This window comes from Oncorhynchus kisutch, linkage group LG19 (assembly GCF_002021735.2).
Source record: "Oncorhynchus kisutch isolate 150728-3 linkage group LG19, Okis_V2, whole genome shotgun sequence".
Classification (NCBI taxonomy): Eukaryota; Metazoa; Chordata; class Actinopteri; order Salmoniformes; family Salmonidae; genus Oncorhynchus; species Oncorhynchus kisutch.
Window position 1 is genome coordinate 16840137 of NC_034192.2, and position 22457 is coordinate 16862593.

General features: G+C 43.4%; 1 protein-coding gene across 2 annotated transcripts in view; it reads right to left on the reverse strand.

Moving 5' to 3' along the window:
- Nucleotides 1-22457, reverse strand: part of cerk (ceramide kinase) — a 35717-nt gene that overhangs the window by 2725 nt on the left and 10535 nt on the right. Inside the window, exons 2-11 of one of the 2 annotated variants that reach the window (XM_020452585.2) lie at nucleotides 16092-16217; nucleotides 15796-15918; nucleotides 15298-15423; nucleotides 14266-14332; nucleotides 11041-11186; nucleotides 4735-4809; nucleotides 4116-4268; nucleotides 3720-3914; nucleotides 2310-2521; nucleotides 578-786 (exon numbers count right to left, since the gene is read on the reverse strand). In XM_020452585.2, coding sequence (XP_020308174.2) covers nucleotides 578-786; nucleotides 2310-2521; nucleotides 3720-3914; nucleotides 4116-4268; nucleotides 4735-4809; nucleotides 11041-11186; nucleotides 14266-14332; nucleotides 15298-15423; nucleotides 15796-15918; nucleotides 16092-16217 — 1432 coding nt within the window. The remainder of the gene's footprint in view (nucleotides 1-577; nucleotides 787-2309; nucleotides 2522-3719; nucleotides 3915-4115; nucleotides 4269-4734; nucleotides 4810-11040; nucleotides 11187-14265; nucleotides 14333-15297; nucleotides 15424-15795; nucleotides 15919-16091; nucleotides 16218-22457) is intronic. The other variant, XM_031798118.1, reaches the window with a different exon arrangement.

Below are 22457 nucleotides of genomic sequence, written 5' to 3' on the forward strand. Positions count from 1 at the left end.
CGGGATATTGAATTAGATAAACTAGGATTACACAGCCATGCCTCATTGGCAAAGTATAACGGAGCATAAAGTAAATGATGTGTTCAGGAAGAAAGCCACTGTTGTGCTATATAAAGATCTCTACTGATGTTGTGGTGGTGGAGGGAGAGCCACCATCATGCTATATAAAGATCTCTACTGATGTTGTGGTGGTGGAGGGAGAGCCACCATCATGCTATATAAAGAACTCTACTGATGTTGTGGTGGTGGAGGGAGAGCCACCATCATGCTATATAAAGAACTCTACTGATGTTGTGGTGGTGGAGGGAGAGAGCCACCATCATGCTATATAAAGATCTCTACTGATGTTGTGGTGGTGGAGGGAGAGAGCCACCATCATGCTATATAAAGATCTCTACTGATGTTGTGGTGGTGGAGGGAGAGAGCCACCATCATGCTATATAAAGATCTCTACTGATATTGAGGTGGAAGAAGTGGGACCACTGTGTGTGTGTGTGTGTGTGTGTGTATGTGGGTAGACCTCAACCTTCTTACATCTCTTAACAAAACCAACATATTACAATTCTGAATAGCATACCTCACTTGTATATCCGCATGAGGCAAGATCTCCCCATCACAGTTCCAGTTGCTATGGCCCGTGTCGTTGTTGGGATGGGCCGTACAGACCTGGTTACAGATCTTCTTCCCACTGGTCTCACTCAGGTCCACCTCTGAGATCCCGTTGCTTTGCTTTGGAACAAAACGGAACCGCCGCACACGGTGCACCTCCACAAAGGACATGTCAAACTGTGGAGGCAGAGAGGGATGGAAGTCAGGGGAGGGAGGGACGGACAGGGAGGGACAGAGAGGGAGGCACAGAGGGGGAGGGAAGTCAGGGGAGGGAAGTCAGGGACAGAGAGGGAGGGACAGAGAGGGAGGGAAGTCAGGGGAGGGAGGGGAGGGAGGGAGGGACGGAGAGGGAGGGACGGAAGTCAGGGGAGGGAGGGACGGAGAGGGAGGGACGGAGAGGGAGGGACGGAGAGGGAGGGACGGAGAGGGAGGGACGGAGAGGGAGGGAGGGACGGAGAGGGAGGGAGGGACGGAGAGGGAGGGAGGGACGGAGAGGGAGGGAGGGACGGAGAGGGAGGGAGGGACGGAGAGGGAGGGAGGGACGGAGAGGGAGGGAGGGAGGGAGGGAGGGAGGGAGGGAGGGAGGGAGGGAGGGAGGGAGGGAGGAGGGAGGGAGGGAGGGAGGGAGGGAGGGAGGAGGGAGGGAGGGAGGGAGGGAGGGAGGGAGGGAGGGAGGGAGGGGGAGGGAGGGAGGGAGGGAGGGAGGGAGGGAGGGACGGACGGAGAGGGAGGAATAAGGAGAAGGGAGTAAAGACAAGAGGGGATGGATAGAAAGTTGGGAAAAGAGGCAGAAAAGAAGGGGTCAGTCAAAGGTCTGAATCTTTCACTGCCCCAGAAAACAATCTCCCTTTATTCCCCCCCCACCCCCCATCACTACTCAGTTCTACTCCACAGATTGTCTGAGAGGAGAGGAGGGGAGGGTGTCAGAGCGATTTATTCTCCATCACAATTACTTTATGACTGGGCCTGGTTAGTATTCATACCAAGTGTCCCCTAAAAAGCTTTCGACAAAACTATGAATACACTTACTGGCCTCTCACTCCATGTTTCGCTCCGTGGTGGATGGGCTATGCAGATATTACAGAGGTATAATGCAATGAAAATCCTACCGTCCCACCTGTGTGTGTGGCAGTATGCGCAGGAGGATGATGCAAGTTATCCAGAGCGCTTTGTAGAATTCGGATATCACTTTGTAGAATTGGGATATTTACGAAAAGTGAGAGAGGGCGGAGTGGGACGCAAGAGAGTGTCTGAACTGAGGTATACCCTGATTTAGAAAGAGCTGTGTCAGCCAACTAAACAATGAGGTCTGCAAGCAAAGTACAGGGAAACTCTTTCCCACTCAATCTCCCTCCCCCTCTCTCTGTGAAGGCTGAGTAACCCGTGACATGCAGTACGTGAGAGAGATGAGTGACTGAGCAAGTGACGGAGGAATTCTCCATCTCCCCCCGAACCCCTTGTGACTTTCAAAAGTTGTATTGTGGATCAAGCCAGTACATTACCAGAGATGAATATGGTTTGAAAACAATCCGTACTTACTTGGCAAATAACTTTGCTAAATCTTATCACTTTTTGGCAGGGGTGATATCCACCTCTGATTGAGTCATCTTACATCTAAATGATCTTTTACGCTTGCCAATGTGAAAATAAATAAATAAATAGCTAAATGTTTCGACCAATGACAACTCAGAGTTCCCCACCTGGTCGTCCTTGTTGGTGTGTCGTATGAGGTGTCGGAGGAAGTCGAGGCGGGAGGCCTTGCGTACCAGGATGAGGTCTGTGGTGCCGTCGGCCAGGTGGGCATAGGGCGACAAGCCTCTAGGGCTGCGAGGACAGGCACAGCTCATACTGGCAGCGTTGATTGCTAGGAACTTCCCCCGGATCACCCGCCATACACCATCACCACTGGTCTCTTTAAACACAAGAGGAGTTGATCGATTAAAAGTGTCATCCCTTTTGGGGAAAATTCTTCCCGACAGTGCTGCGTCTGTATTATTGCTAGTAAAATATAAAAACACTCTTGTTGACTCTTTGGGTGCTCTAAAATCAGGAGCGAGGCTGGACAAAATATTATGTGTTATTGCACTCGGTAACTGTTAGGTGAATAAAAGTCTTCTGCCATTAAATGACTGGTTGAGTGGTTTAATGGGGGATGTACAGTAACTCCAAAATGTCTGAGTGTTTTACGATAATATCCCTGATCGCATGGGGAATATTATGTGATCCGAGTCCATAAAACGCTTAATTATTCTAGTCGCCTCGTAAAACAAACTCACGGGAACGATAACCTGAACCAACATTAACAAGTCCACTGGGATAAAAAAAACTAAATTAATTTACTTGGAAAGTAAATGATTAGACGTCTTTAAAAACTACCAATGGGATTGTGATTAGACATTTACAAACTTTACTGTAGGTCTTGGCATCGTCTTAGCTCGGGAACCTCTCAAGTGTCACGCACACATTAAACATTTCGGGAGGCTCGTTTGCGACGTGGCACCGAGCCGGCGTCTTGCTCCATTGCTTAAGCAGTTGTTGGAGATTTGATCGCCAAAACGTGTGCAGCAAGTCCGCCGCCAACTCTGGCAGCCAGACCAACTATCTCCCTGATTAGTGGGGTTCTGACTCCCTCTGTCTGTGTGTGTGTGTGTCCCAGCACCACAGGGACCTGTCGCCTCAGCCAGCGCTCCAGCCAGCCACAACAGAGAAGCCGGAAATTAACACCAATTAGAGTCCCGGGAGATGAGAGGAGAAAGGGGATCTCTGTGGCTCTCAGGAAACTCTACTTATCCTATCTGCTGCTCAGAATAAATAAATGCCGGCTGAGAAGAGTTTCCCATTTCCCAAAAGTGGGGACTGTAGTGTGTGTGTGTATGTGTGTTGTGGGGTAGATACGGGTCTGGGATGAGAAGAGTGGGCTGTGAGGAGTGTGTGTGTTCAACACCATACGGTATACTAGGACTGTCTGTCGGGCGACATGGCAGTGAGAGAGACAGACAGACGAGGGAACAGACATGGGGACAGGAGGGACATCAGCTTTATCAACAGACATGGCAACAGGGAAAAGACTACACACTGCACACACTTTACAGAGGACTATAACCTCTTACCCTTGTCAGAGTTCTCTTCAGCCATCTTGTCGACATGATCCAATGAGAGGAGCTGCCCATTGTTGGCACCCTGCTCACAGATATGGCACCCAGTCATGCACTTGATCTTGTCTCTAGGGTTCCCCAGGTTGTCCTCAGCGGGCAGGAAAGCGACGGTCCCTTCATAATACTGATGGGTCAGGAACGTCTTTAGGCCTGCAATGTGTGAAGCAGTGTGTGGCTTTGAAAATCCTGATATTGACATTGTGTGAAATGTTTAGTTTCTCCACTCATTCCTCCCTTTCCCTGTAGGTCATATTCGGAAATTTAGATTTTTTTATTTATTTTTTTACTACATGATGCAGTAACTAATCGTTGGACTGCAATTGTAATAACACTTATAACTCCATTATTTACCCGAGAAGTCGTATCTGGAAGGCCCCATCCAGCGCTTCCTCTCGCTGTCTGTCAGCACGTCGCCGTAGAAACCGTATCCGAGCAGCGAGACGGAGTACCTGAGGAAGGTGTTGTTGTGATGGACAGAACACACATCCATGGGCTGGGAGTCACCTGGAAAACAGACAGAAAGGGGGCCTTATTCAACTGGTTGGAATGTCGTCACGGAACACTCCCTGTAGAATATTCTTGGCGTCCGGGTCAATGCCATTTCAATATCAGTCCATTCAGAAAGTGAACCAAATTCAAATGGGTCCTCATTGAAAAGCATGGAAGAGAACTGGAATAACCAGTGTCCTTCCTGAATTGACCCAACCCCCCTGGACAGGACTCTAGTAGAGTACAATGTTATCTCTTTAAACCACACTCCAGACTGTGCGCATGGGACAACACAAGTGTACCTGCAGGACTTAGGATGCAGTACTATACCCAGACATAGAATGCTTGTACTATTGAGAGATGCAGTTAATTGTGAGCATTGTCACCGAGATATATTAAGACATTCTATTAAATCTCGACGTGGACAGGTAGGAGACCGATAGACCTGTTTGTGTTTGTGTGTGTGTGTATGGTTACTTACCCATGATGATGTGCAGGGCTGAAGTCACTGGATCGTTGGTGCCTGTGGTAGAATAGCAGATACAGTCAGTCGAACCTGTTGGATAGGAGAGATACAGGCCTCGTCAGTCACGTAATAGTATCTTGAATCTCAAGACTAATCCCAAACCACCAACTTTGGGGGCCGTTTTCTCCAGAAACAGATTAGCCCTAGTCCTGGACTAAAAGGCACATCCAATGTAAAATCTCCAATGAAATGGCATTTTACCCCAGGACTAGGCTTTGTCTGTATCCAGGAGTTATTGTTTAAGTGTTTAAATATGGTTTTTATTGAATCATCAATGGCCATAAAAGTGTTTTATGATTAGAGTTTTGCGATGGAGTTAGAACAAGAGTTTAAGTAGTTTTATTAGGCAGAAAAGAGATTATATGTACCAGGGCCAAAGAAAGATATCATAGCCAATGGGTCTGTCTGGATCTGGGCAATCAGCACTCACTACACAGTAAATGAGGGGAAAACGAAACGCAAACCCTTCCTGGCACTTGAGAGAAATGTTCCGTTTGACTTAGAAATCTCTGATTTGATATTATGGTAATAGGTCTCTATCGACCGTGCGCTACCGTTCAGCTGGGGGACAGTCATTTCAGGCATATCTGTCACAGTTAGATAATTTACGATCTGTTGAGACGAACCAACGACACCAAGACAGACCGGTGAGGAGACTTATTTCCTATTTCCATCTCTACAGCTAGACTGCAGACTGATGCTAGGGATGCTTCCCAAATGGTACCCTATTCCCTAATAGGCTCTGATGAAAAGTATTGCACTATATAGGGAATAGGGTGCTATTTGGGATGCAAGCTAGATGTTTTCAGCTGACTCAGGGAACCGTGACAGAACAGAGAGCCTGGGAAATCAGCCCTGCCGTTTACAGATGGACTCATTGCTTAGTAATCACACTCCTCTCTTTTCAGATTGCTCTTATCAAGAATCTGACAATGACACAGCAGAGAGTAAAAGGGTGACATGGGCTGACTGGTTTGCTTCTCCAATACTTTTTGAAAAGTTATTGAATTGAAATGAAAACTAACTGTAGTGCTACAGACTGGTTTACACTTCCATATTTCTTCATCAAGTGAAGATTGAAGATGTGTGTGTGTGTGTGTGTGTGTGTGTGTGTGTGTGAAGGAAGCCTGGCTGTCTTGGGTGTGTGACTGTGTGAGCCGAGCATGTATTTATTATGGATCCCCATTAGTTTGCCCTACTCTTCATGGGGTCCAGCAAAAGTTTAAAAACATTACAATACATTCACAGATCTCACAACACACTGTGTGCCCTCAGGCCCTTACACCACCACATATCTACAGTACTAAATCCATGTGTATGTATACTGCGTATGTTATCGTGTGTGTGTGTGTATGCATGTGTCTGTGACACATTGTGTTGCTTCACAGTCCCCGCTGTTCCATAAGGTGTTTTTTATTATTTTTTTACTGTTTTTAAAATCAAATTTTAAAGCTTGCTTCAGTTACTTGATGTAGAATAGAGTTCCATGGAGTCATGGCTTTACGTAGTACTGTGTGCCTCCCATAGTCTGTTCTGGACTTGGGGACTGTGAAGAGACCTCTTGTGGCATGTATTGTGGGGTATGCATGGGTGTCTGAACTGTGTGCCAGTAGTTTAGACAGACAGCTTGTTGCATTCAACATGTCAATACTTCTCATAAATAAAACTAGTGATGAAGTCAATCTCTCCTCCACTTTCAGCCAGGAGAGATTGATATGCATATTATTAATATTAGCTCTCTGTGTACATCCAAGGGCCAGCCGTGCTGCCCTGTTCTGAGACAATTGCTCTGAGTCAAGTCCTTTTTTTGTGGTACCTGACCACACGATTGAACAGTAGTCAAGGTGCGACAAAGCTAAGGCATGTTGGACCTGCCTTGTTGATAGTGTTGTTAAGGCAGAGCATTGCTTTATTATAGACAGACTTCTCCCCTTCTTAGCTACTACTGCATCAATATGTTTTGACCATGACAGTTTTCAATCTAGTGTTACTCCAAACAGTTAAGTCATCTCAATTTCCACAAGATTTATTACAAGATTTGGTTGAGGTTTAGGGTTTAGTGAATGTTTTGTTCCAAATACAATGCTTTTAGTTTTAGAAATATTTAGGGCTAAATTATTCCTTGCCACCCACTCTGAAACTAACTGCAGCTCTTTGTTGAGTGTTGCAGTCATTTCAGTCGCTGTAGTAGATGAGGTGTATAGTGTTGAGTCATCCGCATACATCGACACTCTGGCTTTACTCAAAGTCAGTGGCATGTCGTTAGTAAAAATTGAAGAACAAAAAAAACAAGGGGCCTAATCAGCTACCCTGGGGAATTCCTGATTCTAACTGTATTATATTTGAGAGGCTTCCATTAAAGAACACCATCTGTGTTCTGTTAGACATTATTGCAATAACACATATGTTTTCCCAGCAGCGGACTATGATCAATAATGTCAAAAGCTGAACTGAAGTCTAACAATCAGCCCCCCCAATCTTTTTATCATTAATTTCTCTCAGCCGTTGGGTGTAAGTGCTGTGCTTGTTGAGTGTCCTTCCCTATATGCAGGCTGAAATTCTGTTGTCAATTTGTTTCCTGTGAAATAGCATTGTATCTGGTCCAAAATAAAATCCAGAAGTTTACTAAGGGTTGGTAACAGGCTGATTGGTCGGCTATTTGAGCCTGTAAAGGGGGCTTTACTATTCTTTGGTAGCGGAATGACTAACTTCCCTCCAGGCCTGAGGGCACACTCTCTCCATTAGGCTTAAATTGAAGATGTGGCAAATAGGAATGACAATATCATCTGCTATTATCCTCAGTAATTTTCCATCCAGATTGTCAGACCCCGATGGCTTGTCATTGTTGATAGACAACAATACATTTTTTCACCTCTTCCACACTGACTTTAGGGAATTCATAATTACAATTCTTGTCTTTCATAATTTGGTCCGTTATACTTGGATGTGTAGTGTCAGTGTTTGTTGCTGGCATGTCATCCCTAAGTTTGCTGATCTTGCCAATGAAAAAGTCCTTAAAGTAGTTTGCAATATCAGTGGGCTTTGTGATTCAATGAACAAAGGAGCCGAGTTGGCCTTAAATGTTATTTAAGGTGCCCCAAAGCTTTTTACTATCATTCTTTATAGAATTTATATTTGTTTCAAGGTGTAGTTCATTTTTCTTTTTCTTAAATTTTAGTCACATGATTTCTTAATTTGCAGTACGTTTGCCAATCAGTTGGGCTGCCAGACTTAATTGCCATACCTTGTGCCTCATCCATCTCAACCATACAATTCCTCATCAATCCAAGGGGATTTAACAGATGGTACAGTCATTTTAATTCCTGTGCTGTTTGTAACTGTGACAGGTTAAAGGAAATATTCATAGCCTGTTATACAGTGAAAAGTATTAGTAAGTTCATAGTATGTGAGGATCTTAAAACATCTAAGGTTAAAAAGATGCATTCAGTATTAGTTGATAGAGATTGATAACATTCATATAATTGTGTTAAAGTTCAAATCTGTCAAAGGGTACGAATTGTGAGAGTAATGTGTAAACGTTATATTGATTACTTTATTTTGTGGTGCCTAAAAGTGTTCATCTGTCATCTACGAAATGCTCTTAATCTATGAGCCGGAGATCGATTGCTCTGGTCTCCACCCATATTCCTGGGGAAAATCGCGGTCTTTTCTCATTGAACTAAACGTTGAATTGAGAATACAACACCGTATCACTGTCGTGATTATTTCTCCCCTGTTTTCAGGTACTTTATTGATGATAAAAATAGTAATTTAAATGTTATAACTCGCTAACATGTCAAGAGTGTTTAAGGTGTGTTTTAGTAACGTCTTGAGGAAGTTAGAGTTAAGTTTGAAGAGAGTAATATTAGCCCTGCTCGGTTGAAGTGAAGAATAGCATCGTACTGAGAGTAGCTGCCATCTTATGTCGATTGTGAATGAACATGTGCATTGTTAATAAGATATTTTGCTGTGTTATTTGTATAATGGGTTTTCTGTTGTTTTGTAATGTGTTACTTTTGTGAAATGATTGAACTAAACGTTGAATTGAGAATACAACACCGTATCGCTGTCGTGATTATTTCTCCCCTGTTTTCAGGGGCGTAAAATAACTACCCTGGTAGGTTGACTGACAACCTGATTCAGGTTGCAGGCACTGGTTACAGTTTGAAGTTTTTTCCTGAGTGGGCAGCTTGATGATAGCCAGTCAATATTTAAAAATCACCCAGGAAATATACTTCTCTGCTGATATCAAATACATTATCAAGCATTTCACACATATTATCCAGATACTGACTGTTAGCACTTGGTGGTCTATAGCAGCTTCCCACAAGAATGGGTTTTAGGTGAGGAAGATGAACCTGTAGCCATATTACTTCAACAGTATTTAACATTAGATCGTCTCTAAGCTTTACAGGAATGTGGTTCTGAATATAGACCGCAACACCGCCTCTGTTGGCATTTCGGTCTTTTCTGTAGATGTTATAACCATGTATTGCTACCACTGTATCATCAAAGGTATTATCTAAGTGAGTCCCAGAGATAGTCAGAATATGAATGTCATCTGTTACAAGCAAGTTATTGACTTCATGGACCTTGTTTCTTAGGCTGCATATCTTAATATGGGCTATTTTTAGCACTTTTCTGGGTTGCTTGATTGCTTTTAATGCTTTACTGGGAAGCTTCTCAGAGGTAGACTTACTCATGCTATTTACATTGGAGCTGATAGTGCAGGGTGAGCTGCATAAAGTGGGCTACCTACTATTGCACACCGCCTCAGCGCTAACAGTAACTCTGGTTTATAGGCTCATGATTACTGCTTACAATAAGCTGTAGGATAAGCAGATATATTCGGTGCAATTAGAGGTACATCAATTAAATTACTTACATTGCGTTTGCCAACGCCCCTAAGATCATGTACATTTGATGCGGCATTATGACGACTCATTGTCACAATGGTCGGGCTTAATTGAGCTGGGTCTTGGATCATCTACCAGTCATTGTTTCAACGCAGTCCTTTTCAAACAACAAACCTTAACACCCAGTCAAAAATATTCACAGAAGAGAGGAAACTAGCTACTCTCTCAGCTCCCTCTGAATTTCCAGATTTTTTATCTGGGAGATATTTCCTGCAGTTTTGACTCACTTCCTCATTCAAATCATTCCAAAGCCTCTCTCACTATCTCTGTCTTGTCTGCCTACCTAATGGAATAACAGTCAAGGTTGAGTCATGAACCTAAACATAGTACCTTGAAAATATGTGATAAGACAATGTGAATGTGTTGAACTACACACAGTCACTAGGGTTTATAGGTAGGTTACCTGATACAACCGTTGGCTTGGGTACTCTAACCAAGGCTGTGTGTGTGCTGGGTTGACTTTGTAAACACTCATACTATTTCAGTGAAAGTCTATTTGACACCGAGAGGTTCTGTTCGCTATCTTACCACGTCTGATTAATACATCATTATTACTTCTGGTTATTATTTCTCCTGGTATACGGAACCGCACTACAGCGTGACAGTTGGTTATCACTATCCCTTATCAGCCTCAAAATTATGTTTCGATTGATTGATAGGTAACAATATTTTAAATGTTTGTACAGGATAAGCAGTGGAGGCAGAAAAGGCCACACTTGACCTCATGAGACCTGTCAGTGGGACACCAACCAGGGCAAATGTACAAACAAAAACTGTGATACCGTGAGTCCTTTTCTCTAGATATAGTGTTAACTGGCTTATAGTAATAATTTCATCTTCATCTGACTGACTGGAAAAAGACTAATTCTGGACCCCAGCAGCAGCAGGCACTCAATGCTAAGTAGAAGCATTAACCTACAGAATCACTGAAGCTATAGGCCAAACCAGCTGTGATTTGATTCTCCTCCTCCATCTTCAACCTTAGGTATTGTGAAGTAATGGATTTCACCGTGGTGAAATGTATGATGATTTTTTTATTTCTTTTTTTAAACTGGTCATGCAGCACAACAGGCCCCTTCTAATTGAGTTTTGAGTGATGGACTCTTCAGAACCCCCTGTGGGACCCCAAGCCCTGTTGCTATAGGGATTCCAACTCGTAACTCAGCAACAGCCAGAAAACAGAACATGGGGATTAAGGTTAGCCACCGTGGGAGTCAATCACAGCCATGGCCACTAACAGAGGTATAACACAGTCCCATTCTATGGGCTAGAACGTGCCTTTACCTCACCATAACTTAACTTCTCCCATTCCTTCCTCTCCTCTGCTTCTCTCCTCCCCTCATACCTGCAGGGATGATTCCGATGCGGAGCGCACATGGAACCAGGTCCTGGTTCGGTTGGTTCTGGTCCACTCTGGAATCACTCTGGGTCCTAGAGACCAGGCCGTGGACAACCTCGCTGAACATCCCGTCCCCTCCCACGCACACCACCCTGAACAGGGACACACACACACACACACACACACACACACAATGCATGAAAACACTCCATTGAGACCAGCCTTAGGGTCTGCTGGTTTTTGCTTTCCTTTCAATTTGTGTCCAATTAAGACCTAGACAACCAGCTGAGGGAATTTCCTAACTAAATCAGTGACCATAATTGATTAATCTTAGGATTCATATGTCGGGTCAAAATGACCCAGCCTAATGTTTAATTTTTTTTTGCTGTACTGATCTCCCCCCAAAATGTCATCATGAAATATTCCAGGAATTCCTGAAATAATGTATATTTAATGTTCTAACATCCTAGTTTTGTTTTTTATTTCTTATCTTTTAAGGAAGAGTTTTTACATCACTACCTCAAGTTTTCATATGTGGGTCAAATATGACCGGTATGTATTTCCTATAGAATTCACTGCATTGCACTCGTCAAACTAACCTTTCTTTTTGCTTCAACAATAAAATCTAAGTAATTAATAACATTTATTAAATATCTTGTTTTTAAATGTTCATTAATCACCTTTTTCATTTATCCTTTTGAACTCTTTGAGTAAAAGGAGTTTCATAAGGAGGCTCATAAGAATGTGGCCAGATATACAACCAAAATGGTTTTACAGATGCTGAATGAGGAAGCCATTGGTGCCTCCGACTCAGAATCTGAGGTATCCAATTCAGATGACACAGACTATGTGCCTGTGGGTCAGGTTGGAGTTGTGGATGCACCTGGTAGTCCAGCTGTTCTAGATCATTCTACAGATGGGGAGGATTCCTCGGAACCGAAATTAATAAAAAGGGGTCTTACTGGAGTGAACACCCCTGCCCTCCCACTAAATTCAGGACCAGAAGCCATAACATCCTGAGGAGCTGCCCAGGGCCTGTGCCGGGGAAATCAGTTGTGTCACCAAAAGTTGCCTGGGAGCTGTTCATTAGTGATAACATCGTTGAGGAGGTCCTAAAGTGTACAAATTTAGAAGGACGGAGAAGAGCGACAGGAAAAGGGACAGAGTGGAGAGAGGTCAACAAGGAGGAACAAAAAGGCCTTAATTGGTTGAACCCTCCTCGCCGGCAAGGATAAAAGGTGGGATGTCTCCACACGGGAGCTATTTTTGGATCCACTGCAGGAACTAATGTATAAGGCCACCATGTCGGTCGGAAGATATCTGGCGCTACCTGAGGCTTGATGACAAGAGGACCAGAGTGTTCAGAGAGGCAACGGATCACCTGGCAGCCTTCCAGTATGTGAGGGACCTTTTCAAAGCAAAACTGTAGAAGGTTTATCCCCAGCGACTGCGTCACAGTGGATGAGCAGCTTTCCTCCAGACGTGACGCTTAGCATTCCATCCAAAGAGTTCAATCTTGGTTTCATCAGACCAGAGAATCCTGTTTATCATGGTCTGGGAGTCCTTTAGGTGTCTTTTTGGCAAACTCCAAGCGGGCTGTCATGTGCCTTTTACTGAGGAGTGGCTTCCGTCTGGCCACTCTACCATAAAGGCCTGATTGTTGGAGTGCTGCAGAGATGGTTGTCCTTCAGGAAGGTTCTCCCATCTAAACAGAAGAACTGAGACAATGGAAAGATGTGGGGTGATGAAAGAGCCATGCCACTACCACTCAGAGCAGCCAGGGCCAGAAGAGGAAGAGGTGCCAGCTCTACCCGCCACTCAGAGCAGCCAGGGCCAGAAGAGGAAGAGGTGCCAGCTCTACCCACCACTCAGAGCAGCCAGGGCCAGAAGAGGAAGAGGTGCCAGCTCTGCCCACCACTCAGAGCAGCCAGGGCCAGAAGAGGAAGAGGTGCCAGCTCTGCCCACCACTCAGAGCAGCCAGGGCAAGAAGAGGAAGAGGTGCCAGCTCTGCCCACCACTCAGAGCAGCCAGGGCCAGAAGAGGAAGAGGTGCCAGCTCTGCCCACCACTCAGAGCAGCCAGGGCCAGAAGAGGAAGAGGTGCCAGCTCTGCCCACCACTCAGAGCAGCCAGGGCCAGAAGAGGAAGAGGTGCCAGCTCTACCCACCACTCAGAGCAGCCAGGGCCAGAAGAGGAAGAGGTGCCAGCTCTGCCCAAGTGCAAAGGATAGAAGTCAGCTGCTGGTGTTCTCAGTGCAAAACATCCATCTGCAAAGAGCAGTCACATGCTTGTGGTTTGTAACAAATGCATGGACTAAGACAGCACAAGTAAGCATCACACACACATGTTGTTCCTTTTAGTGTTCATGCTTTCTATATTCAAAATTGTTAGTGTTGTCGGTTATATTGATATATTTGGATTTTTAAAAATGAAATATTATAAAACATGCTTAAGGTGGCTTTATTTGGTTCTTCACACTAAAAGGTTGAATGTGAAACTTTGATTGTAAAGATTGATTGTAAGAAAAAGATGCCAATATTTTCAATAGCCATTATGGAATTTCATAATATGTCATCATTGAAATGGAGCTGTTGAAAAGCGACTAAAAAAACATTTCTAACAATAAAATAATGATTGAAAAAGTCCAAATCATCACTCAAAATAATTATATTCCACAAAAATTATCATATTTTTGACCCATATAAATAAAACACAGATATTACATTATCGGGTCATTTTGACCCATATAAATAAAACACAGATATTACATTATCGGGTCATTTTGACCCATATAAATAAAACACAGATATTACATTATCGGGTCATTTTGACCCATATAAATAAAACACAGATATTACATTATCGGGTCATTTTGACCCATATAAATAAAACACAGATATTACATTATCGGGTCATTTTGACCCGGCAAATGCATCCTTGGGACACCATGTTTACAATGCATCCTCCAGTACAATGGAGGAGTAAAAACCCACAGACAATCTGCCCCCCTCAGCTTTCATGTTAATGCGGTTGTTGTATTGATACTGCTATAAATGTCCATTTTGCTCTCAGCAGTCTTCTTCCCTCAGACATGAATGCATTGTGGTTGAACATGAACTGTTTTGTACTGAATTCTTCACTTAGTCTTTTGCACCAACAAAGTCATTTCTGACTGAGATGGTAAAGTCTATGCCAGGTGATTGAAGTGTTTTCCTGCTGTGTCTAAAACGCACCCGTCACATTGCTTCAGATCTACCTCCGTCTTCAAGTGATCCCTGGCATGATTGGCACTCTCCGTAACTATGGAAACAAGTTATATCGTCACTATTAAAAACCCATGATGAACATCTCACAAGCTTGTCAAGACAAAAAAATGGTTAAGCCAAGAATCCTGCATCGAGTATTGCTCTTCCCATTGTCTAAAAGGAAAGAAAAGATATGTTTTTGACCATAAAGGGGTTCCAACAAATGGTGAAAGGCCAACACCAATTAAAACACCTCGAGCTATGGGTCTGGGTCCAGCCTTAAACCCATGACAGATCTATGGCCGCGAGCTGCCAATACCCTAGACTAGGGATCGGCAACTCCAGTCCTCGGGGACCTGGTTGGTCTCACACTTTTGCTCCAGCACCAGCTAACACACCTGACTCCAATAATCGACTAATCAGGACCTTCAGTTTAAAATGCAATAAGTTTGAAATCAGCTGTGTTTGCTAGCGATGGGGAAAAAGGGAAACAACATTCCCGGCCCCCAAGGACTGGAGTTGCCCATCCCTGCCCTAGACAATTCATGATCTTCCCAAGCTATGTGATGCCTCCCCCTGCCAATACCCTAGACCCCTCAAACTCAACTCTGGACCTTGAAGCCAACTCCAGTACTCGTTTTCATTTGTCCCCTCTAATCAGTGTCCCGATTTAGACCTGGCACCCCAAGTGGGTGCAATTAATTATCAGGTAGAACAGAAAACCAACAGGCTCTGGACCTCGTAGGGTAAGAGTCGAGTACCCCTGCCCTAGACGATCCATGGTCTTCCCAAAGCATCCCATGAATCATAGATGTGTTTGGAATGGATTCTCATGTTTATCGACTATCACAGCTTCCATTACAGTGTTCCATTGATGGATGGTGCTATAAATAAAACCATATTCTTGGGAGTGGTTGGCGGGTATAGGCTGTTTGCCAAGTCAACAAATAAATATTTGCCGGGCCATAAAAGCTCATTTTTTATTTAAATGTTAATGTAGGCCCTCTGACAGGAACTCACCGATCACGTCGGTGGAGATGGAGGCTCGAGAGAAGAGTGGGGCTACTCTCTGCTCGTAAATCCACTTCCCACGTTGTTTCCCACTGTAGGGATTGATGTACACTAGCAAGCGTTTCGGTCGGATGCCTGCAAAGTGAAGGAGAGCCTGTTTGGTCATTAAAAATGGAGGACTCAACATTTAGTTTAACGGACGGTAGAGTGTGACGGTCTGACAACTTCATGAAGTTTCATTAACCAACAAAACTTTACAGAAATGCTCCGTTATCAAACTGACATCCTCTGACTGATTCTCTTAATGTTCTCCAGAATAAATTGTTGGGATATTGAAGGTTAGATGAGCAGAAAGCATTGGAAAGGTACTTCTTGGTAAGATGCTAAATAGTGTATAAATGGTTGGTAAAACACATTTAAAGAGATACACCTTCATAGATGTTTGACAAAATCGAGAGCCTTTAAAAAGTTGGTGTGTGTTTAACGTCTGCATTGAAAAGGACATACTGAGTAGTGAGAGCTGGTTGTTGATTGTCTGGACCCACTGTTGACGCTGTGCCTCGTCTAAGCAATGGAAGATGATGTCTTTACACCGCCAGCAGTGATGTTTGGTCCTCTCCGTGTAGGACACTATTTTGAAAAAGAGAGAGAGAGAGAGAGCAAAGACAGAATGGAAAACTGAAAAGTCAAGAGGGATACTATCATTCCAACAAATTCATGGCTTGTTCGGGTTGATTAAACAAAACAAAAAGATGTCTGCCTCCACAAACCATCCCATGCCAGATGATGTATCCCTCTCCTACCTGTAAATGCATACGGATACAACAGAACTCTATGCTTCCTTCCACCATCTTTGTTTGTTTGGTCTTCTTCTTCTTTGGTCTCTCTGGCACCAACTATCTCAGACACCAGGAGAAAATGGTGGTCTGCTGTAAACATTAAGAAACAACACAGAAAAACAGTTAAGTACCCCACAATTAACACAGCAATTACACAAAGGACAAATTGACATGCGGTCAGGATTTAGAATTCAACAATAGAGATTCGATATCAAAAAAGGCAAAGATAACCTAGGGTTAAATTTACTTGAATGGGTGTCTTTTTAGGGTCATATTCCCCAGTGCTTGCATGAATGAAATCAAGGAACATTATTTATGTCCTGGGATCATGTGAATGCTTGGAATGAGCCTTCCTGTTTAGTTGACTTTCCTATTAACAGGCTGTGGGCACTACATCTTGCATCACCATATGCCAGTAAACATCTCATGTGACCGTGCCACACTGGGATTAGGGTGACAGTATCAGAGTCATTATGGCTTTGTTCAAGGAAGTGGAGGGTTCAGACCAGGCACAAGGTGACGTTAATGATCTACCTCAGTCATAGACAGTAACCACCTAACGTTGACATACAGTACCAGTCTAAAGTTTGGACACACCTACTCATACATGGATTTCTTAATTGTTATTATTTTTTTTACATTGTAGAACAATAGTGAAGACATCAACACTATGAAATAACACATATGGAATCATGTAGTAACCAAAAAAAAAAAAGTGTCAAAAAAATCAAAATGTATTTCATATTTGAGATTCTTCAAAGTAGACACCCTTTGCCTTTGACAGCTTTGCACACTTGGCATTTTTCTCAACCAGCTTCATGAGGAAGTCACCTGGAATCCATTTCAATTAACAGGTGTACCTTCTTAAAATTTAATTTGTGGAATTTCTTTCCTTCTTAATGCGTTTGAGCCAATCAGTTGTGCTGTGACAAGGTAGGGGTGGTATACAGAAGATGGCCCTATTTGGTAAAATACCAAGTCCATATTATGACAAGAACAGCTCCAATAAGCAAAGAGAAATGACAGTCCATCATTACTTTAAAGACATGAAGGTCATTCAATACGGAACATTTCAAGAACTTTGAAAGTTTCTTCAAATGCAGTTGCAAAAACCATCAAGCGCTATGATGAAACTGGCTCTCATGAGGACCGCCACAGGAAAGGAAGACCCAGAGTTACCTCTGCTGCAGAGGATAAGTTCATTAGAGTTACCAGCCTCAGAAATTGCAGCCCAAATAAATGCTTCACAGAGTTCAAGTAACAGACATCTCAACATCAACTGTTCAGAGGAGACTGTGTGAATCAGGCCTCCATGGTCAAATTTCTGCAAAGAAACCACTACTCAAGGACACCAACAAGAAGAAGCGAGTTGCTTAGGCCAAGAAACATGAGCAATGGACATTCGACCGGTGAAAATCTGTCCTTTGGTCTGAGGAGTCCAAATTTGAGATTTTTAGTTCCAACCGCTGTGTCTTTGTGAGACGCAGAGCAGGTGAGCGGATGATTTCTGCATGTGTGGTTCCCACCGTGAAGCATGGAGGTGGTGGTGTGATGGTGCTTTGCTGGTGACACTCAGTGATTTATTTAGAATTCAAGGCACACTTAAACAGCATGGCTACCACAGCATTCTGCAGCGATACGCCATCCCATCTGGTTTGCGCTTAGTGGGACTATCATTTGTTTTTTAACAGGACAAGGACCCAATACACCTCCAGGCTGTGTAAGGGCTGTTTGACCAAGAAGGAGAGTGATAGAGTGCTGCATCAGATGACCTGGCCTCTACAATCACCCCACCTCAACCCAATTGAGATGGTTTGGGATGAGTTTGACCAGAGAGTGAAGAAAAAGCAGCCAACAAGTGCTCAGCATATGTGGGAACTCCTTTAAGACTGTTGGAAAAGCATTCCAGGTGAAGCTGGTTGAGAGAATGCCAAGAGTGTGCAAAGATGTCATCAAGGCAAAAGGTGGCTACTTTGAAGAATCTATAATAAAATATATTTTGATTTGTGATATTTCATAGTTTATGTCTTCAATATTATTCTACATTGTAGAACAAAGTAAAAATAAAGAAGAACCCTTGAATGAGTGGGTGTCCAAACTTTTGACTGGTACCGTCATGAACATCTAGGTCTACAGCCTAACCTGCATCATGATGAAAGCCACTTTTTGATAATGAAAATGAGAGGGCAGCAAGAACAACACTTGAAGAATTATCACTCATAATATGAGCTGCTCCTCATACACACTGCAGCATGGTACCCCAACTGGTGGCCCTCGGGCCAAATTTGGCTCGCATGTGATTTTATTTGGCCCCCCAAGTTCTGACACACACACAAAAAAATCCCCCAGTGTTTAATTTATTCAAAGGAATCCCATGCATAACAGAGCGATATATGTGATCATATACTGTAGAAATGTAAGCAAGGTTTGAAATCATTGTTTAAGTCAAATGTTATATCTGTTTGGGAATCAATTTGCAGTTTCAAATGATTTGGAAATATGTTCTGGCCCCCTGACCATCCTCTCAAGATTCTAGTTGATGAGCCCTGCCCAATAGGCATTTGTGTGTGTGTTATAGCTTTTAGTGTTGTGACATGGACAGTCAGCCAACTTACACCCACTCGGTCAAGCATAACCATTGGTTCTATATTTAGTCATATTATCAACATAAAGAAGCATTCCAGGACTGGAAATGCTAAACAATGACAAGGGCGGGATTCCTTGTGCATTCTCCAGTATATTAGCGACAGTATATCCACAGGAGGGGTTATTCTTTAAGTCACATGTGGACTCTGTCTGATTAGTGATAGCAGAGCGATGGGGATGGGTGACTCCAGGTTTACAGCCCGTCATAATCATAAGGGTTTAAAACCGGTTTTATCACTGTGACGCTATGGGCGTATGACATGATGGAATTAACCAAACACTCCAATAAAAATATGAAATACATTGATGAAACACAGGGTAAGTGGAAGTTCACTGGCACAACGACTGACATTCCAAAGATGCTCTGCCTTTATTTCAGAGCATAACGCCTAAGAACAAACAAATTGTGAAGAAAAACTGGTCAGCAAGAAACTGTCAACGTGAGAACAAGTGAACTACAGTGTCATGTGTACATTGCAGGGCCCCAGTCATCTGTGACTGGGTCTTCCTCTTCAAGAAACGTCAGTATTAGGAGCTGATGATTATAGAGCAGACCCAATTTGCGTAAAGCCTCTTAAGCCGGTGGCTAACTAAGCACTGCCTTGAATCACTGGCTTGCACAGCGGACTCCCCTACCACGCTGAAAACACAAACCAATTACAATTGCTGGACAGTATGTGACCTGACTTGGCAGTGTGACGCAAGTTAGAAAACACAGGCGCTTTTGCCACACACTGTTCACTGGTCTGGCACAGCTATAACCAAGAAAAGGTATCTAACAACTACTGTGTGTAGAATGCACAGTGCTTCGAGATTGTATTGACAACATGACCTAACTGTGACCCAAGAGTTTTTATAGTCAGCTCATATGGGCAGGAAAAACAACTCAGTCCTAATGTGTACAGTCAGATATAACCAAGGGATGTATTTTTAAATCCATAGAAAAAGGTGAGCTGCGTAAAGCAAAGCATGGGATTTTTATAAAGTACTTACTCAGCAGTTTTTAAACCTCAAACCCATTCTTACTTGGCCTGATAATGGAATAGTACAATTTCTAAATGATAACATTCCTAAGTTCCCCCATGTCACCTCGCTCCTACACACACTCCCAGTCAAACCTTGAATCCTCTTCAAGACCCTGGTGCTTGCCTACAGAGCAGCAACGGGAACTGCACCTCCTTACCTTCATGCTCTGCTCCAACACGACATTCCAATTCGAGAACTCTGTTCCGCCACCATTTTTAGTCCCTTGGCCCTCTGTCCTGGCTCCCCAATAGTGGAATAAGGCAAGCTTCCTCGCAAAGTCAGGGCAGCGGGGTCCCTGCCCATCTTTTGAAAACTTAAAGCCTAAAACTTAAAGCCTGAAAGCCTACATCTTTGAAGAGTCTTCTGCCTCTGAAAAAGGCAGTTAAACCACTGTTCCTAGGCCGTCATTGAAACTAAGAACTTGTTCTTAACTGACCTGCCTAGTTAAATAAAGATTAAACAAATAAATAACATTTAAAAAAATCTTAAATAAACCTTCACGGTGCCCCCAGCCACCCCTCTCCAAAAAATGCACTTCTCTTTTCCCACTTGCATTGACTTTGCTGATAAATACCTTGTTGAGGGGAAATGCACGATACAATTGGGATGTGTTGTTGTCTCACCTAGCTATTTTAAGATGAATGCACTAACTGTAAGTCGCTCTGGAGAAGAGCTTCTGCTAAATGAATACAATTTAATGTAAATTATGGTTGTGGGGGTCATGAAATTACGCAAATAACTGCCGGTCTCACGGTAATTGACCGTTAATGAACGTTAAAATGAATTAATCTCTTGGCTTCCACGCATAGCCTTCAAGCCACTGATGCAGACCTTGGAACATCTACATTTTTTAAAAGTTGATCAAATTCATTTAATATAGCCGGCTATTCCCAAACTGGGGCACCTAGCCCCAGGGGTATGTGCAATGCCGCAGGGGATACGCCACATTTTCAAACAGTCCATTTAGATTTGCCAACGGTGCTATACATATGGGTGATGTTTTTTTCCGCACTTGAGTAGCCTCGCTTCACTGCCCCAAATAAAATGTAACCATCTAGTGTTCAGGGAATTAACAACACGATGTCAAATACAGGTAGCCTAGTCAAATAATTAACATCCAATCACATTAAGCATTTCTCTCTAAGCTGGAATTCCACTAATGGTCCCATGTAGCCAAAAGTAGCTGCTGCTCATTCCGTTTGCTCGAAAATGGATGAATTGTTACAAAAAGTAAGGCCCGCGTCCTTAGAGACACATACCAGCTCTACTGGTAGTACTACACCTGCACCTGTCGATGACAAGTTGTTCTGCTTCCACGATCACATCCAATGCTAGCATCAGTAATTCTATATTTGTTGTTAGCACAGCTAGCATGGACACTGACAGTTGTGAATCTGATGCAGCCGAACAGCTACTGCCCCCTCACCCGGGAAAGCACCGAACAACAGACAGGGACGTTGGACCATCGAAGAGGCGCAAATATGATGAGAACTACATTGATTTGGGGTTCACTTATATTGGGAGTAGTGCCTTTCCTCAGCCACATACATGGTGTATTATATGTGCAAAAGTACTCTCTCACAACTCGATAAAACCTTCACTCTTGTTCAGACATTTAGAAGCATGCCAATTTGAAAAATAAGACACGGAAGTTTGAGTGAGAATTAATATGACTTTCGAGTAGTAAAACATGTATAAAAGCAATAGATACCATTAATAAAAGGGGCTAGAAGAGTCTTAAATGGTGAACTACCGAGTGGCTAGTACAGGCAAGCCCCATACTATTGTGGAGGAATTCTTCCTGCTGCCGCGAATATGGCTAGGACCAATGCTGGGGGAAAAGGCCCCAAAAAACTATAAAAAGGCAATGACTCATAAAACACTTTCACGACGCATCAGTGACATGGCAGGAGATGTTTAAAAACAATTACTGCTTCGCATACAAGCCAGTGAATTCTATGCATTACAGCTGGATGAGTCAACAGAGGTGGCAGGCCTGGCACAGCTGCTGGTATATGTCCGTTACGTTTGTGGGGGGTCAATTAAGGAAGACATCCTCTTCTGCAAACCACTGGAAACCAGGACAACAGGAAAGGACATTTTTAAAGTACTGGACAGCTTTGTGACATCAAATGAACTTTGGTGGTCAAGATGTGTTGGTATCTGTACTGATGGTGCAAAAGCCATGACAGGGAGACATAGTGGAGTGCTAACGCGTGTGCAAGCAGTTGCTCCCGATGCCACTTGGGTTCACTGCAGCATCCACCGAGAGGCCCTTGCTGCCAAGGGAATGCCTGACAGCTTGAAACATGTTTTGGACACAACAGTGAAAATGGTTAACTTTGTTAAAGCAAGGCCCCTGAACTCTCGTGTATTTTCTGCACTATGCAATGATATGGGCAGCGACCATGTAAAGCTTTTACAACATACAGAAGTGTGCTGGTTATCAAGGGGCAAAGTATTGACACGTTTATTTTTTAAATTGAGAGCTTAAACAAGCTTAACGGACAATGTCAAATGTGATATAGCGAAGCACCGGAGTGAGTTGGGTGCGCAATTCCACAGGTACTTTCCCAAAACGGATGACACAACCAACTGGATTCATTATCCCTTTCATGCCCTGCCTACAGTCCACTTACCGATATCTGAACAAGAGAG